At 42.0% G+C, this 18,562-nt stretch overlaps 1 protein-coding gene across 4 annotated transcripts in view; it reads left to right on the top strand.

Annotated features, from left to right (window-relative positions):
• Nucleotides 1–18,562, top strand: part of lrba (LPS responsive beige-like anchor protein) — a 173,092-nt gene that overhangs the window by 62,928 nt on the left and 91,602 nt on the right. For all 4 annotated transcript variants that reach the window (XM_014337700.2, XM_042225997.1, XM_005935051.2 and 1 more), the window contains exons 31-35: nucleotides 227–311; nucleotides 592–725; nucleotides 1,427–1,488; nucleotides 10,328–10,392; nucleotides 12,529–12,637. In XM_014337700.2, the coding sequence (XP_014193186.1) occupies nucleotides 227–311; nucleotides 592–725; nucleotides 1,427–1,488; nucleotides 10,328–10,392; nucleotides 12,529–12,637 (455 nt within the window). The remainder of the gene's footprint in view (nucleotides 1–226; nucleotides 312–591; nucleotides 726–1,426; nucleotides 1,489–10,327; nucleotides 10,393–12,528; nucleotides 12,638–18,562) is intronic.

The following is an 18,562-nucleotide window of genomic DNA, read 5'->3' as shown; positions in this document are numbered from 1 at the left end:
TTGTACCCCCACATACTCAACCATAAATCCACCTATTCTATACATTTGAATGGAGACCTCTGTATTATTTCATAAGAGGCATGTTTCTTCACAGGTTTATGGTGCGACCTTGGTCATATAATGTATTGCTGTGTGTGTGTGTGTGTGTGTGTGTGTGTGTGTGTGTGTGTCCCATTCTTGTCCAACATCCAGACTAATAACAGAGTTCTTTGGTTTCTCCCTGCAGCAGGCGGCCAGGTTCCAGCCAGCACTAGCCTGCCATCTGTCCCCCCACTCTCCCCTGTGACCCAGAACACAGCCCCCAATATGAGGTGATTCATCTTCTCTCTCTCTTTCTCTCGCTCTTTTTTTCTCGCACACATGCACAATCAGCTGTTTATGCACATGCGCTTACACAATCAGTTATTTATGCATATGCTCTGATTATTGTTTTTGTCTTTATTCCATTTTTTTTTTCATCATATTAAAAACACATTTTTGCTGACGGTGTATTTTTAAAAGCATCTTTTGTGAGTTTTCAAAGAGTTTGTTTAGCCTTTTGGCCAATTACTGTTAAATTACTCCGTCCGCTGTCTGTTTTGTTTTTTTTAGTATCTCGGAGCGTTTGGAGCATGCCCTTGAAAAGGCAGCTCCCCTGCTGAGGGAGATCTTTGTGGACTTTGCCCCTTTCCTCTCTCGCACTCTGCTGGGCAGCCATGGACAAGAGCTCCTTATTGAGGGCACCAGTGAGTAGAAAATTATGGAAATTCCTTAGAAGTCACATCATCATTTTAGATCATCTCACAAACCTCAACCATGCAGGGATTCTTATTTAATTGCAACAATATGTCCAGGCTATTGTTAATCCAATATTGTGATGAGTCGCGCTGCGCCGGTAGCCGTGCTGAAGGTTTCCAGGGGGCCAGGTCAGAGGCCAGGCCACTAATAGCAGTGTTTGGGATGTCTGCTGCCACCAAACAAAATGGAAAGTTGATTGATAGCTGTAAGGGGGGGGCTGGAAAAAATAGGGTGGGGCTGTATGTGCATGCATGTGTGTTTGTACGAATGTGATGTTACATGTGTCTCTGTGAAACACGGAGACACATGAAACATCCGCTGAAGCGCACTCTGGACACTCTAGCGGCCCCCTGCCCTCTAAAAGCCCAGGGCTTGCCATTAGGGATCAATGGGACATATGCTAGCCACGCCAGGCCTGTAATACAAGGCCCAAATATGTATTAGTTTACAGTAACATCATGTCGGCTCATTAGGCCCATCAATACTATCCGCTCCCTTGCAGATGGCACAAGGTTAGGTAATCCCTGATGGTTAGCGTGTGCTGTCACAGAAATCCAGAAGCTGTTTAAAATCAAACACAAAACTTTTTCTTTTTTTTCTTCTTTCATATGCCATTATGTCTGACTCCCTTTACTTTATATTTCTCCAGGTCTGGTGTGCATGAAGTCCAGCAGCTCAGTGGTGGAGCTTGTCATGCTTCTGTGTTCCCAGGCAAGTCTGGCATCTTTATCTTTCCTCAGGCCTGCGCTCTGCTTTTCCAGCAGGCTGATTTATCAGCCTCACCTTGAGTGCAGTAAATCCACAGAGCCTTATCTCTCCCCCACCCTACCTTGTCTACCTTTCCATATTCACCCTTCCCCTCGTGAGGGCAGAGCGAAGGTATATTTGGCCGCAAATATTGGTTGGAGGGTCAAGGGTGGGCGACCTGTCCGCATCACCTTTTGACCTGAGCGGGGCCCTTGTGGCCTGGGCCAAACTGATGAGGAGGGATAATGTAGATTTGATGGTGCTTTGCATTGATTATCCCTCTCTTCTCTGTTGTCTTGTGGGTGTTTTGTTGCCAAGTTTATTTAGCTGCTGCTGGATTCATGAATACTAATTTAGGGATCATAAGCAGGCGTGGGCAGATCAATGATCGGGGTTGTCAATACATCACTTCAGGACAGCTGATTAGCATTTAGAGACAGAAAGCTACTGAAGGGCTTTACCATGTGCAGACCATAAATGCAGCACACGGTGAGCTTTACATTTAGGGTGAATTTAGTCTGTGTATTTTGCTTGAAAAACACTTATGTTCATAGTACATCAGAAATAAATAAACAAGAAGTTGCCCTCACATGCACAGCCAGTGACAAGGACAGCAGATAATAACTCATCCCAGGCCGTGTTTGTGTGCATCTTTATCGTTTTTAAAGAACCTCATAAAAAAAAAAAACGGCACGCACACAAAAAAAACAAGGTTTCCAATAATACAAAAGCACATCTGATTAATGACACCCCTCTCACTGCTCCACTCGCCTGTATTTTTTTTTTTATCAGCTTCATTTCCTAAAGAAATAGCTCCTGTCGTTTCGTTCCTGCACCCTTTAACCTCCATACGTTTGTTTAGTTCCTATAGTTCACTTTACTTCTTCTCAAGAAAAAAAAAAAAAGCTAATACAGTCAGATCACACATCTGTTTGGATGTCAGTGGCCATGCATAAATTGGGGCTAGTGGGACTCGGGGAGGGAATGTGAGCCCCGTAATGTCCAGGGACGATGGAATAGCGGGAATGAAAGCTAGATAGAAAACCAAAGAGAGAAGAATGACAGGCTCTAATGCACCTATTTGTCATATCTGTCAGGGTGTTGTTTAATGCTAATCTAATCAAAGGCAGAATCTTGGTGATTGTTCCACTGCACAGCTCATGCCACGCTTCCCCCTCTTTGGTCCCTAGCCCAGGCTATTTCTTCTTTTTCTCTGAGCTCCAAGCTATCCCACCCAATTTCCAAAACACACACACACACACACTGTTTCAGTCGGAGGACCAGGGATTGGACAGCATAGTGTTGATTGCATCAATAAATCATCCAACCAAATTCTCTTACAGCTAATGCAAATGTAATTTTATTGTTGTGTAAAGGGGAAGAGGAGGGGGGCCTAGAAAGGTAGGGCCAATGCACTGCCTCTCACAAGGGAAAAGAGGAAAAGAGGGACAGACTTTCCTCTGGGCTAAATTACAATGTATAATTATGTGTGTGTTGGTTCCCCTTGTGGGGCAGGGAGAGTGGGCCAGTGCCGTGATTGATGACGTTATTTAGCAAAGTTTGTTGGGCCCTCTGGCACAGGAAGCGCTCAATTGTCTTTACAGGAAGTGCCTCTGTGGCCATCTTGTGACACCCCCCGCCTTCGAGTCAACCAGTGGAGCGAGTAGATGGAGATGATTTTGATTGATTTTTTTTTCTTTCTTTCTTTCCCCTCTCAACCCCCATGCCTTCATCAGAGATGTGACGCGATACCGTTTCTGTGAAATTTTAATTAATTTCCCGAGCTTTGAGATGGAGTGGAGCTAGGGTGAAGGGTCAGGAGGCTAGGGACTGCAGAGCAGTTTTTAATCAGGGATCCTATGAAAGTTGCATTGGCGGCCACATCAGCTTGGCATTGAGGAGGGGATTGTAAACCGCTGTTTGATGGTACCCCTTTTCGAGACGAGTACAACAGCGCTCCCAATTAAAGGACCATTTTGATAAGACATTAACTGTTGGGGTGGCATACTGCCCTTGTTCTCAGCTGTAATATTGATCTTCACACGCTGCTGAATATACAAAGTGAGGATTAATGATCATAAACTCTGGCTTTAACCACTACTGAGGACTACTCAATATAGGAAAAAAAAGGCTGACTGTCAATTGTGTTCTTATTTATTCAGTATTTATTGTCTTTAAAGGCTTACAGCTGACACTTTCCCATTATTGTGTATTTGGGTGGATATGGGAGATTAATTGTTGACCTATAAAAAGTCGAATAGTGAGTCAGATTTTTTGTTTTTGTTTTACACTCTTAGTTTTCGTTTAACTAACTGTATATAAAAGATGTATATAACATTGTACCACAAACGATTGGCTTGTGGACTTCCATGTTGAAGCCTTTGGTTAAAATCATAATTGTGACTAAATATAGCCAGAAGTTATCAGCTGTTTGTGAGCTGCATCCAGAAACTTTATAGGTACAATTCACATATATTTCCCATGAATCTTAACTAATACTAGACACTAAGCACGAGGTCTTGCACTTTTTCGTCTTCCGGTTTTTGTCGTACTCACAGTCAACCTTTTGCTTCCCCGGTGCAGTTTTTGAACTCGCTTCTACCAAAGATATCTGATTAATAAATAATGCACTGGGACGAGAGAGAGAGCTTTTCCTTGTGCTTGCTGCCATCCGTCGAGAGCTTTGAGAAATCATCTCATTGGATACTGGACAGTCTACGATGAGCAGGGGCTCATAAATCTTCTCAGTAGCTGCATTTGTGTCCTGTAGATCAGCCATTATTGTCCGGCACCTCTGTCAGACCATCCATCCTTCTGCCATTTATCAGAAATGCATCCTGTACATGGAGTGGAAGGAAGAGAGGGAGGGAGAGTGAGTGTGCTGTGGGCTCGTGGAGTGTCGTTTTCATGATGGTCAAGACTGGGTGCAGAAGAGGGAGAAAGAGGGGAAAACTGAATACTGAAACAAGGTCATCAGGTGGCTCTGCTATGCTGTCAGAGGTCTGGGCCTAATTTACAAAGCACTGAAAAACCAGCTTTAACAGTGTCAGTGGGGAAAAGAAAAAACACACTGAAAAATGTCCCGTATGATGGATTTTAGATTTTGTAAGTCCCATTTCCTGAATCCAAAATTCTTTCAAAAGCGATATATCTGTGATATATATGGTTAGCCATGCTAGCAGCCACCACCTCTATACTCTTGTTATTTGATCCACTACTTTGGTCCCGATTGACACTTCTCGGACGCCTGTCAATCTCTGATTTAAGTAAAGCGTTTCGTCGTGGCTGCTGATGCAGATAATCCTTAAATTGTAATTCAATAACATCGGTGTTAACCCGCTAATCCAATGACTGTGCATCATCATATGTTCCCAGTCCGTCTCACCAAAGTTAACCTGTTTAACAGATGGGCACCTCTCCTTCAGTCTGCAGGGAGAAAGACATTGACTTCCCCAAACACTTGGCTGCTCCTGACCTCTGACCCTCTGACCTCCAGGTTAGAAGTGGAGAGCTACTTGGGCGCAGAAGTTTAAACCCACGGAGTCGGGGAACAGTTCGGGAGTGTACGCTCATGAAAATCAATAGCATAATGTGAGAAACGAAGGAACGGGGAAGTTGAACCCTTGACGGTTACTTTTGTCCACTTTATATTTTATGTAACAGGTTTGTTTTAAAAGTTACGCTTGTGAAAGCCGGTCCCATGTTTGAGTTGCTCAAATAGTCATTTATTTCTGTCAGTGAACATTGTTTCTTCTTCTCTCCCATAAGCGATGGATCAAACGCAGGCCGTGTTGAATGAACCACTTGGGGAGCTGAGAGAAAAGTGAGGAATGTGATGAAACCAAGGGACAAAAAAATACTTTCTCCATCGTTTTTCGGCACAGTCAGACCCGCACCCCATCATGCTGTTAAAGAGGCACGCAAGGTTCAAGATCAGTGAAAATCAAAGTGTTATTTTTTTCCCTCCCTCTCTGCTGGCCCTCGCCCCACGCTTTGCTCCAGTGCCCCTTTACAGCTGTGCCACGAGGCTCACTGTCCCTGCCATTACTCTCTAGTTCATAGGACAATATCATGCTGCATATTCTTTGAAAGTTTCACCGACCTTTGAGGCTTAGAGAAAACACAGTAACGCCAACTGGCACTTAATCCTGCAGACTCCCCATCGTTGCCAACTATGCAGCCGCAAAGGGGGCAGCGGGGTGCGTTGTGTTGGAGGAGCTTAGGGTCAAGGAGGGCTTCCTGACAGGAAGTGAAGTCTAGCTGAGAGGAGAAAATCAGACAGGAGACTCCTAAAAATATTGAGTGGCTTTTAATTTGGCTCCCAGGCGGATTTTACTGTGAACTGGGCTTCAAGTCGCACGAATGGCCGGTTATTTATACGCAACATAATTTTCTTTCATATAAATGAATTTCCCTCCCCTCCCGACAGGCACTCCTAATGCAGTGTTTTCTTACCTGTCAGGTCCCTTGTTATAAGACCTTGGAATGCGCTTCTGTTTTTCCCCTCGCTATCCTCTCTCAGCTAACCTGTTGTTAAAATCACGACCCGTCGTCTTCGCGCACATTTTCAGTAGGAATTCACTCACCCTCGTTTATGATCTGGGACGGGAGAGGTTCAAATATTTGGCATGATTTAGCTTTAAAGTGGGAATCTTTACCTTGTGTTATTCCCAAATCCTTAACTTGGAGATCGCACAAATCGCCTTGTGCGTACAAAGTTCTTTTTATAGCTTTATTTACCATTTATTTTGTGCATTTAGCTTCCTGAATAATTAGTGGTGCAGAAACAAAGTTTGTTTGGGGAACAGTGTTTTGTTTATGTGTGTCTTTTTCGGTCCTTGGTTTGCCATTGCCAGTCCCGGTTGATCCTGCAGTCCTTGTGCAATGGGCCGTGAACTGCTACTGTACTATCCCACAAAACATTTCCTGCAACACCGCAGAGCTTCCTCAGAAGAAGTGGGGCATATAAAAGGCCCAAGAATTGCCATTTTGTTCATTTTCTCCTAGATTATGCTGCAGTTAGAGCAGCTTGGAGCCAGCATTTTGGGGAATAAAAAACAACCCTTTTTCAGTCAGTGTAGTTAAGAATAAACCTGTAATGATTGCTCAAAATTGTCAGTTAGAAAAAAACTTTTTTAATGTTTTGTTTTCTGGAAAATTTATACAAATGTTGTGCGTTACTGCACTGAAATGTCATAAAAATTACATTTGGACGAGGTGATGATTTCATTTCAACATGTGTTTGATTTGGACCTGAAACGGCTGCATATGGTGTTTTTAAATATTCCTTTTCTCCTCACACCATTAAAATCCACCAGCTGAACTGCATATCATATTACAGAATAAGTTTAAAAGAAAAAAGAGGAAAAAGTCAGTTTTTAAATAACATACCACTGGCTTATAAAATGCTCTGTATATATTTATGTATTCCCCTTACATTTACTTTTCGTGCAGAGTTCAAGTGGTTGTAACATATGTTTTGATTTGTCTGTTTGGGGTATGGGGGCTTTAGGCTTAGCTTTCTCACTCTGTGTTAGTATAGCCATGACAGTGTGATCCCATGAAGCTCTCGGAGACCGAGCAGTATAAATATTTGGACATCAGTAAATATTCCTTGGGTTGTGAATTTGATCACGCAAACACCAACACGAGTGTCTGTTTTTCTTTAAGCAGATAGCATCTGAACATGCAGATGTGGATTGTTGAAAATGTACACCAGTGTTAAGTTATTCATACACACAAGCGCAGCAGACGCAGCATTAATAACAAACTACCGAGCTTCCGTATTAATCAGGTTAAAGAGCAGTATATTTTTAGAGCCTTTTTTTCTTTTTTCTTTTGCTTTGACTTCCGCATCCACAGGCTCTTTCTTTTGGTCATTGTTAACATCAGGTCACTTCTCATAAACATTTAGATCTCAGTTTGTTTCCTTGTCTCTCCCCCACCCCTCTTTTTTTTTTTTTTTTTCGCACAAATGTCCAAATCGGAGTGACAAAGTTGGCTGCCGCCACCTGCAAGCGGCATGCCAGTGATCAAAACGTTTTTGGGTTTTTTTCTTTGAATGCGTGCATTTTATTTGCATCGGTTGACTTTTTTCTCTCACTGTTCAGTTAATGTGGCAAAAAAAGACATTAAACAGTGAGGCGTTTGAGTAAAAGGGGGGAGAGGAAAAATCAGTAGCTTTTAGCCTCTTTAATTTAGCTTCTGCTGCTCTGCCACTTATGACATGCAGATTTATGCTCTTGCCATCTCATCTAAAGTTGTATTCCCCGAGCCTTTCAGATCAACAAATACTTGTGATTATGAGTGATGCCACCGAAAAGCACAACTGACTTATTTATTATTTCGACAGAGCCGAGACGGTTCTTTCTTCGGTGTTGGAAAATGTTTTCCTTGTGTTGTGGCGAGTCTGATGTTTGAAAGGCGATTTTGCTCAGGAGGTCTGTGTTTTCTCACCAGTGGTAGTGGTATATTTAGAAGTTGATTATGGATAATCAGCTGTAATGACGGAAGTGCATGGCATGTGTGTTTAGACTCAATGCCATCATCATGGAACGCAGAGCAAACAGAGCTGTCTTATTGACTTGAGATTTAGACATTAGGCATTTTCATGAACAGATTCATGCATAGCAAAACACAAATGCCGGCAAAATGCATTAAACGTGTGCACGATCTCTCTCTTTCGATCGCTTTAAAGTCGGGATCAAAGATCGGCTGCCTCTCTCGCGCGTCCTATCATCTGTTAGGAGGTCAGGTTAAAGGTGAGAGGTCACAAATGGCTGCTTGTATCCTCTCATCAGGAGCAATGTGGTCACGGCCTCTATCGCAGCCATAAAAGCTGCGACACTGCTGACCAGGGCAGCCAATATCCAATATTCTATCACTGACCTGTCCCTGTTTCCTTTTTGTCACTGGGAGATGTCCCTCAGATCAGGGTCACTGCTTTTTTTAATTCAACTAGAGGAGCCATTTCTTGCCCATAATGACACCATTAGTCTTGCTATCACCTTTGTCCATGTCCCCCAAAATGCCAATGGTCTCTACGCTTTTCATCGAGCCTAATTTAGACGCAGAGCTTATCCCGGCCACAGATTCAGATCCAATCTTTATTACTTCAGGATAATCTTTTACTTTCTAGAGTCTGGCATCAAAATCTTTAAGGCTTTAAAGGCATAAAGGAAATTTTATGTCACCGCTTTTCTGGTTCTCCAGAGCACGACTCTATTTACAGCCCTGCTTCCTGTGGTGTTTATTTGAAATCCAGCTCGCACAGTCTGGATCAGTTTAGAATATCCACACAGCCACAGGCTAACACTCATGGTTAATGTCCTTCAACTACAGTCAATGCTTCAGCTAGAAGGCCCCAAGGCTACTCTGACATGCTTCCTCCAAAGCAGTCCTCAGCCACAAAACCCTCTCCCAGAAACGCTGTTTCCACTCCCTCGCCCAGACTCGTATTCCCTCTGTGCCCTCTTGTATTTGGAATGTATTGTAAACACGGTCAATGCCAATATGGTCCTGCAGGACAAAAAGCAGTTATGAACTGAGGTTAAGTGTAAGGTTGTTTTGTATATGACGTGCACTTGGGCACAGAGTGATGGTGCACAGGCGTTTCAGAAGAACGGTACTCTTGACTGCCATGTGATTAGTTTTGATGGGCTTGTGCTTAAAAATTGCACAGGTGAGAAAATCTCGACGCACCCACAGATATGTGTGGATGTGTATTAGAAATTCTCGTAAACTGATCTTTCCTTCCTCCTCGCAGCGCTGATATTCACGTCCCTGCGGGCTCTCTAAGGGTTACTGAAAAGCTAGTCTCTGTGTAAACACACGATTTCCTCTATCAGCTCCAGAGATGATGACAGCCGAGTTTAGGCTTATACGCAAGTTTTTCACTTCATAGCTGTTCTGTGTCTCAGTGAAACGATTAAATGGAAATGATAAAAATTTGTAGTTTTGATTACTTTGGAATAAAAGTGTCTCCAAGTCTGAATAAATTGTGGATCACAGTTATTCTCACAGTAGTAACTGTTAAACATTTGTCAACTGATGGCACGTTTTAATGTTGGTTAACAAAAATATTAAGAATGCAAAAAAAAAAAAGAAGTCCAAGCTTTGAATAATGATTTTTGTAAGAGTAGTTTGGTGGTTTAGGTCTCGAACCTGAGAATTTTTTTTGTGCATTTTTCTCCAGCTCCCCTGAGAGGAAGAAGGGGGGGAAACGCTGTGAGCTTCAGACAGCCCCCCGTGACCTTGTTGCTTTATTATTCTTTTGACGGTTGCGTTGAAGGTGTTGAAATGTGGAACAGAACATGAGAGACGATGACCGGCCGAGTTTCCCTTCTCTCGTTGTCCCTTCGAAGTTGAGGATATAAGGCGCACACGGCTGCGGTTGGATTGTTTAGACTGACACCTCGAACCATAACGCTAGTCAAAGAGAGGAAGAAATGTGTGTATTTACTTGTGATAAATGCACTCTCAACACGGCTCTTTCACTGCTGCGCAATGGTGGGCTCGCATATTATGCAGCCGGCGCTAATCCAAGCAATTCTTAATCCTTTTTGGATCATGTTTTATGTGATATTAGGGGCCTGTAAAGAAGTAGCTAAGTCAGAGGGATTAAAAGCTTTACATGGAGCTACTGTTTTTGTTCAAACTAAATTCACTTTGACCCAGACTAAGAAAAACTCACTTATCTTGTAAACGTATCATTTTTGCCTCTTGCTGCTGGTAATGTATAGCAACAGAGTTCTGTACTATTGTAAAAAGTTGCATCAGTAACATGTTGATGTTTGTGTTGCAGGAATGGCAGAACTCCATCCAGAAGAATGCCGGCTTAGCCTTTATCGAGCTGGTAAACGAAGGCAGGTAGGTAACTCCGACCTGCCTCTCTTCTTGCAGCAGCACTAAATTATCTCTCCAACCTCCATTCATCAGCCACTTTCCAATTTCACCTTCCTCGGATCGCATCGTACCCCTCCTCCACTCGGGCACCCGAGATCCTCAAGGCCCGTGCAATATGGTGGCTGTTCAAGACAACAATCAATGGTTGAAAAGCGCAGAGGGACTTAGGGGAGTGAGGATGGAGGACCGCTGCGTTCAAGGCTCCATTCAATACCTGCTTATCCCAGTGGGACTTGGGGAGAGAAAGAGGGTTTAGGTAGAAGGTGATAGGAGCTCTGAGTGCTGGTTCCTCTGCAACACTTGGGAAATCGCTCTTAATTTGCCACTCGGGCCTTTCTGCCTGTCGGCTACCATCTCTGTTTTTCAATTATTCCCACATATGAAGCTTAATTTTGCTAATAAGAGGTCACCCTTCTTACTCTGGCTCCTTTGTAGTATTCACACTCAGTTTCAGGCTGATAGAGCAACACTTTCTATTATTGATCCTCAGCTTTTAGAATTGGCAGAGGGTAACCCCAAGTAACACAAATGAGATAGCAATGTTATCATTTGACGTGTTTGTCTAAGAAAGTGTTAGAAAATTACTTTCCAGACTTTGCTCTTATGATACATGTAGTATATAATATAATTTTTCAATCAATCTTTATTTATTACAGACTCATAGGAGGATAAACAAATAAGAAATACACGCAAATCGCAGTCAACCCAAAATGTACTTCAACTATTAACACCTTTGGCGTTTGTGACATATAATAATTTTAAGCTTAATATACTTGATATTCTTAATACGTTATCTATGTATCCATCCATCCAAGTTTTAAGTATGTGACACTTTTCTTTGGGAAAATAGATTCAGAAGTGGAAAACCATCCTACGTTGTGAGTATGCTGTACTTTTCAGGGATCGGGCTATATTATGATGTGGATTAATCTTTCCTTTTAACATCCTAATTTTTTTGCATAATTAATTAATATTCATTATGTCAATGTACATGATGGATTTTCTATTATTCAGCTGTCAATTACTTACAGTGTAGTTTGTATCTCCTTTCATGTAAAACACCCAGAAGTTGGACATGGTTAATATATAATACAGCTCACACCCTGAAAAGTACAGTTGCTATATGAGATGGAGATGTATATTGTTTGGTTTTCACTACTTACAACAGTTAATGTAAGTAAATTTATCTTTTTTCTGTAAAAACCTGACTTGTTAGCCCCTAATTCTAGTTGCCTATAAGATTTACACCATTTTCTGTCAGTAAAGAAAATAATTTGGTGCAGCTCTGCTGGATTTTCTGGTATGCAGGTATGACCAGTCCATCCAAACTGCTTTTTTCCCGAATTTTCTTTCCAACAAGATTTTAAAAGTTCTTCTAAAGTGGCACGTGCTTAATATGATTGAGTTTTACAACCCTATTTTAACAGGATTTGACCACATGTGCAATCATTAACTTGGTGCGGTATAAAGAAGGGCCAGTGGTTAGGTTATTGATAGTGGGGCCGGAATAAGGACTCGGAGGTTGCAGAGGCCCCAGTGCCTCCGCTCCCCTGCTGCACTGTGCTGAAACTGGAGGCTTAGGTTACAGCCATCCCGCTGCCAGTCCCAGCCTGCCCCCACCTCTCCTCTCTGTCCAGCGGTCTGTTATTGTTCCACTTTGCACAGTCCTGACCCGTGGGGCTGCGGAGAGGTTTCCGTGACCCGCGCACACACAACATGCATGTTTCATCAACACTGATAAGAAGAAGGAGGTAGACTACATATGTAGCAACACAAGCAGAGATCCTCCCTCTTGTCAGATGCATATCATTAACAGATCAATTAACACCTGCACCCCAGGTAGAAGACAAATGTGCTTTGGGTTGGTTTTCAAATTAGATTTTCTGCTTATTTCGCACAGTTCCTTTTCAATATTTCATGGATATTACATGGCGGGTTTATCTGTAGGTTTAAACAAGCTTTAAATACAGTGATGCTCTCGATTTTGTGAAATTTCGAAGCGTCTGAGGCTAAATGACTTATAAGCTGTTATGTTAATGAAGGAATAAATCTTACACAGTATTGCAGTGTACTGATGGCCACTCTCCCATCTGCCCTCAGGCTTCTGAGTCACACCATGAAGGACCACCTGGTTCGTGTGGCTAACGAAGCTGAATTCATCCTCAGCCGACAGAGGGCCGAAGACATTCATAAACATGCAGAATTTGAGGTAAGATGCTGCGCAGTTTAGGCAAACACACAAGCATGAGCACAAAATGCCCATTGAAAATATTTTTATTACGGAAGAAAAAAAGTATAAAAAAAAGTATAAAAAAAAAATACGAAAATGTATATAAACTGTGATTTTCACCAGCCTGGCGCAGGAAGTTTTCATAGACACTAAAATCGTTTGCCACAATTTATCTTAAAGATGCAAGGACAGCTTTTTCAGTGAATTGGAATCAAAAATATATCATTAATTATATTTTAATAAGGATGAAGGATGTTTGCAAAATCAGTCTGGCTTTCCCCCTGTGTGACCCATGGCAACTTTATCCATTTCAGCAGCTTTGACTGCTTTGATAAGAATTCTTGACTTGTTATTGGTATGCTTGACTGTGTATATGTTGAATAAAAACAAACAAGCGGTAAAAGTGGTGGGAAAGGTGCTGATCCAGTGGCTACTTTAAACCATCAAGTTGTAGAATCTGTCACAGTAAATCTAGAAGACAAATGTTTACTTTTCAAACATAACCCTGGCTAATTGGGAACATAGAGACACATACAGATGTAGTTTCAGGCGCGTGTTAACTGCTTTGCACATACAGTTTGGCTAGCCCCAGCTTAGTGTTAATTTATCCCTGTACATCTCAGTGTAACGGTGGACTTGCCTCTGTGTCTTAACTTCTCCTCCTATTCCTCCTTCTAGCTCTCAGGACAAACGTTGCCATTCACACGTAGCCGCCGGGCCAACTCTGTCCTGACCCGTAGGCACCTCTCGCTGCCCCTTCGCGAGTCCAACTCCACTTCACTCCCCCGACTCTTCTTTCTAGATCTCACCAAAATCATTTCCTGTCCTGCTGAGATCCTGTCCATTATACTCCCACTGGGGGTGTATTTTGCCAATGACAGGAATATGGCATCCTCCCCTCTCTTCCATCCCTCCCACCATCATTTCTCAGGAACCTGCCAGCACTAAAAGCTGCAGACAGACCTGAGAGGTGCTGGCCTGAAGGGCTCACTGTGTGTAAGCCTTGGCCCCCACTTGGCAGTAAAATGTGATGCTTTCTTTTTTCTTTTTTTTTTTAAGGTTCAAGGAAGGGTCTTTCTTACATTTGGGTAAAGTAGAATCCCTTAAGACTGCAGAAAGTCAATCACAGGGGCGGAGGCACAGCTCGTGCACTTGAGCATTTATACAGTGAAGAGAGCAAAACATGGCAATCACAGGCTAGACTGCTTTCCTGTGTGATTGTCATGTTATTCGGCTGAACCCGTACTGCTCATACAGCGCCAAGTGTCAGTCATTTGCACAGTATTGTTTTACATGATTTGACCTTATCATCATCAGCACTGACTCTTAGAGTATGATTAAGTTCTGCAAGGGTAATACAGGCAGTTTTTGTTTTTATTCCAGTCTATGCAGGTTTGGGCATTTGGCAAGTAAAAGCATCTTACAGTAGGTTGCTAGACTGGCCGATCGACAGACCAGGCAGTCAGTTTGCACACGATGGCCCCAAATGATCCTGCGCTGCCTCAGCCTTCTGCTGTGGCCGTGGGCCACGTACTCTTATTGTAACCATGTCCTATCCCTTCTACATTTCTCCAGCATACAGGTCCTGATTGCTAGCCTGGCATGTTGAGCAAAGAACAGACTCGCTGTCCTCGGGTCTGCAAATCTAATATCTTTCTTTCTTTTTTTTTTTTTTTCTTTCTTTTTTGCTGTTTTTTTCTTGTTATTTTCTCTTTCTGTATTTCTACATCTCTTCCAGCTGAGGCTTCTGGGCTTTGAAAACCTTTAAAATGTGTACTGAAATAGGGAGTATTGCAAGAATAAACAGTTGAACTGAGTTCAAGCCTTAATAAATATAAAGTCATTTGTGTAGTTACCTACACAAACTAAATAGTCTATGATGGATTTTATGACAGAGTTTATCAAGACGCTTCTGTGAGGTGGTAGCTACGTGTATGGAGACTGAATTCTTTCTGCATTTTAGGACATTGTGGGTTTGTCAGCATTCACTTTCATAGATTTTGTTTCCACATTACGTGCAACAAAGAAAACGTAGGTCCCTCTGCAAAGCTAGCTGTGTTTTGGAGTTGTCATTTGTAACTTTACCTTCCCTTGCAACCTCCCAGCTGTCCTTAATCAGATACCCAGCAAAGCTTGTCCCAAACTATGCTTCACAATTGAATTCCCCACTTAAATGCAGTTGCTCCACGGTGACCTCTGAGAAGAAGCGAACCCCTGATAAGTCTTGCTCTGATATTGCTGTATTGATTTTTGCCTCTATACAAGCTCTACTTGAGCCTGCTGGAGCCAATGGTTTCATTTTGCACTGCCACAATAAAAATAACAGGCCAATGAAAGGCCCTCCACCCCCACCCTTTTGGGGGGGGGGGGTTTGTGAAATAATTTTCAGTTATGTCCCAGATTTTTAAAGGGTTGTTTCTCTGTATTGTGTTGCGGTGACACTTCAGATTGGTTATTGTTTTGTGAGGAAATAAACCTCCAAATGGGCCCCCACAGCGCGTCATTTGAGGTATCAAAATAAGGTTTTCTGAAGGGGGGAAAAAAAGCGAGCAATTCCCTCCCCATCCTCTGCTACATCTGAGAAATTCTGTTTTAAACAGCAGCAGCAAATCTCAACCAAGGCACCAGCAATGAGATTAATTCGATCCATAAAAACACAAATTTATGTTTACTCCTTGTCAGATTGCATATCGTTGAGAAGGCAGTGATAGAGGAGCGTTTTGATTTAGATACCCGTTTGCCTCAGAGACGTAACATATGCTTTTTCTCTCTCACTGTCCCTCTCTTTCTTTCTCACTCACACTCTCTCTGGCTCTCTGTGGGACAGAATTGAGTTATCTTTGGCCCTGAGAGTAAGTTATTACAGCGGGCTTAGGGTGAAACAGAGATGAAGATAACTAGGGGGGAAATCCAATTACCTTTTAGGGTTCTCTATCTAATAGGATCCTTAATGTGAAGGAGATCTGCAGATCGGATGCTGCCGCCCAGCACAGCAAATGATAGACTCCGATATCTTCCACGGGAGCTGGGAGGAGAGGAAGCCCGAGAGATGGAAAGAAGGAGAGCGAGAAATCGAACTCCCTCTTTTTATGGGGCTGTTCATTAGGGATGAAATGTGGTGGGCTCAGGGGCAGAAGGGCAGATAAGAAGGCTCAGATAGGGAAGAGTGAGCAACACCCAAGTCATTTCTATTCTTACTCTTCCTTCTTGCTTCTTGCCTTTCCCCCCATATAGCCTCTTGATTCATCCTCTGCTGCTCTCTGGAGTAATTGATTTTACTGTTTGAGAGATCCAGTGAAAGCCAGACGATAGCGCCTAATTAGTGCTTGGTGTCACTGTCTTCCCTCTGCTGAGCTTGTAAAACGATCTGGCCCTTCTCTCCATGTTAATGACATTAACATTGAACTGATGCTCATTATGTTCTGTTATCATAAACCTGTAGTCTGTGGATGAGCGTTTACCACAAACTGTCAGACTGTGCTGAGCATCTCAGAGAAACTCTAAGGATGCATTTTACAGATAACATCTGTTAAAATAGTCTGAATCACCGAGGTTAATTTTTTTTAATGTAGTATACACCGATCAGGCATAACATTAATATAACTAACATGTGAAGTAAATGACACTGGTTATCTGGTGGGTAAGATATATATTAGGAAGCAAGTGAACATTTGTCTTCAGTGGTGATATGTTAAAAACAGGCAATATGCACAAAATTGTGGGTTTGACCATCACAAGGGTCGAACTGCGATAGCTAAAACTCCAGCTCTTGTCGGGTGTTCCCAGTCTGCACCAGTCATTATCTGTCAAAAGTGGTCCAAGGAAGAAATGGTGAGGAACCACTGACAGGGTCATGGGCAGCCAAGGCTGATTGATCCATGTGGGGAGCGAAGGATGCCTGTGTGGTTTGATCCAGCATACGAGCTACTGTGTCTCAAATTGAAGAGGAAGTTGATGCTGGTTCTGACAGACAGATGTCAGAAATCACAGTGCATCAGGTTCTTGTTTATGGGGCTGCATAGCAGGAGACCAGTCAGTGCTCGTGCTGACCCCTGTCCAACACAGAAAGCCCCACATTGGGCACGTTAGCATCAGAAGTGGACCACATAGAAATGGAAGAATGTGACTTGGTCTGATGAATTATGTTTTCTTTTACACTCCAGTGATTTAATATCTGTGACCGGAATAATATTTTACAGTGAAATGATATCTCTGCTTTCTCTAAATTTTATTGACTGCCAATATAATTTTCTTGCAAGGCTATTGCAATGCTTTAGCAGAAGTCTTTCTCCCACTCTATAGTGCATGAGAATTATAACTTCTTTATTTAGAGACAACCTTGTTGAGGGAGTCATGTCAGCATGGCTGGTTTTCTCCATCAATGGAGAATAAACTTGACCCTGACTTTCCAACCAAGCACCTGCAAAGTTTCAAGACTGTATCTTAAACGATGTCTCTTGACGTTAGCTGCCAACAGATTTACTGTTCAGACATCTTAGCTGTCATAACTGGTGATTTTGTGTCATTCTTTCCTTTTAACTTGAGGTTACTTGATGAACTAATGAACAAACTTGTCTGCAATACCTGTCTGGTGCTAGTTATCTGAAAAGATAGAAGAAATAAATCAAGCCAAACCTAGATTATTACTACCTCTGCTGAGGTGGTTATATTTTTGGTAGTTTTCGCATGTGAGACATTCTGTCTGTAAACAGAAAGGTTTTGAATGAATTCTGATAAAAACTTTGTAGAGATGTAGACTGGAGGCAGCGGACTTAACAATCCATTAAAATTTGGCTCACGTTCACCAAGGTCTGTAATGTTCATTTAATAATTCTTTGGTTGAAAATGGACAAAAAAGCCTTAAAATGTAGAAACTATTATTCTTACTATTGTGGTGTTTATTGCCAACTTATAGAAAGTAACACATAAAGATATAAAGTATGTCATATTTGACCTTTGACCTCCCTTTCAAGGCCAATAGATTGATCTGAATGTCTAAGAGATAATAATGAGCTATATATAATGTGAGCTATTTAAAGTAACAGGTTATATATTAATTAAATGGCATAACAATTTGAATACATGTGCCATCTTCATGAATAAGTATGTATTTTGTTTGAGAAGCAAAACCAACCTGTGATCCAAAACTTTCCCCCCTTGATATTTTTCATTACTCATTTAAAATAATTTTACTAAATAATTACTTATGTTCCGTTTCCACATGAATAAAAAGTAATAAAATAATTATACACAAAATTATGTCAAGTCTATTAAAATGGGCTTCAACAGGAGAAATAACAAAAGCCACTTTGCTCTAGTTTTTACTGAAATGCAAATTTCTAGAAGTAAATTTAAGAAGTACAAACAAAACAAAATGAGCAAAATACTTTACTGTTTTCTTATGAGTGATACAAGTAATGCCCGGCGAGAGTGAGTGCTAACGCAGTTTTCTTATTTTTCTATTTCTCATATACCTAATAAATCGTCACTGTGGGGAGTGGGGGATACTCCACCACACACGCAGGGGAAAAAGTCAGAAACCGTAACTCCCAAAGGCTGTTTTCACCACCACATTCGCAGCACTCAAACTGATAGCTGCCACCAACTGTAGCCTGCTGTCATGTAGTTGTCGCTGCTGTAATGTAGTATGTCAGCAGGGCTGGTTTACCGAGCGTCTCATTACAGGCAAATCTGTTATAAAGAGAATGAGGGGGGGCGGACCCAATAAAACAAAACAAGTGTCTTTGTGCGATAGTATCGCAGCACCATGAGAACAGGGGCACATTTTTAAAAAGAAAAGTGAGAAACTGCACCTAGTTCTCCAGCCTGGACAGCAGGCTCCTAACATATAATCACGTTATTGTCAAAACACGCAACACCTTCACAAACTTTAGTGTTTCTTCT

The sequence above is a fragment of the Haplochromis burtoni genome, unplaced genomic scaffold (assembly GCF_018398535.1).
Source record: "Haplochromis burtoni strain Fernald_Lab_line unplaced genomic scaffold, NCSU_Asbu1 Contig_191, whole genome shotgun sequence".
In the NCBI taxonomy this organism is placed as follows: Eukaryota; Metazoa; Chordata; class Actinopteri; order Cichliformes; family Cichlidae; genus Haplochromis; species Haplochromis burtoni.
This window is presented reverse-complemented; position numbering and strand designations above follow the sequence as displayed.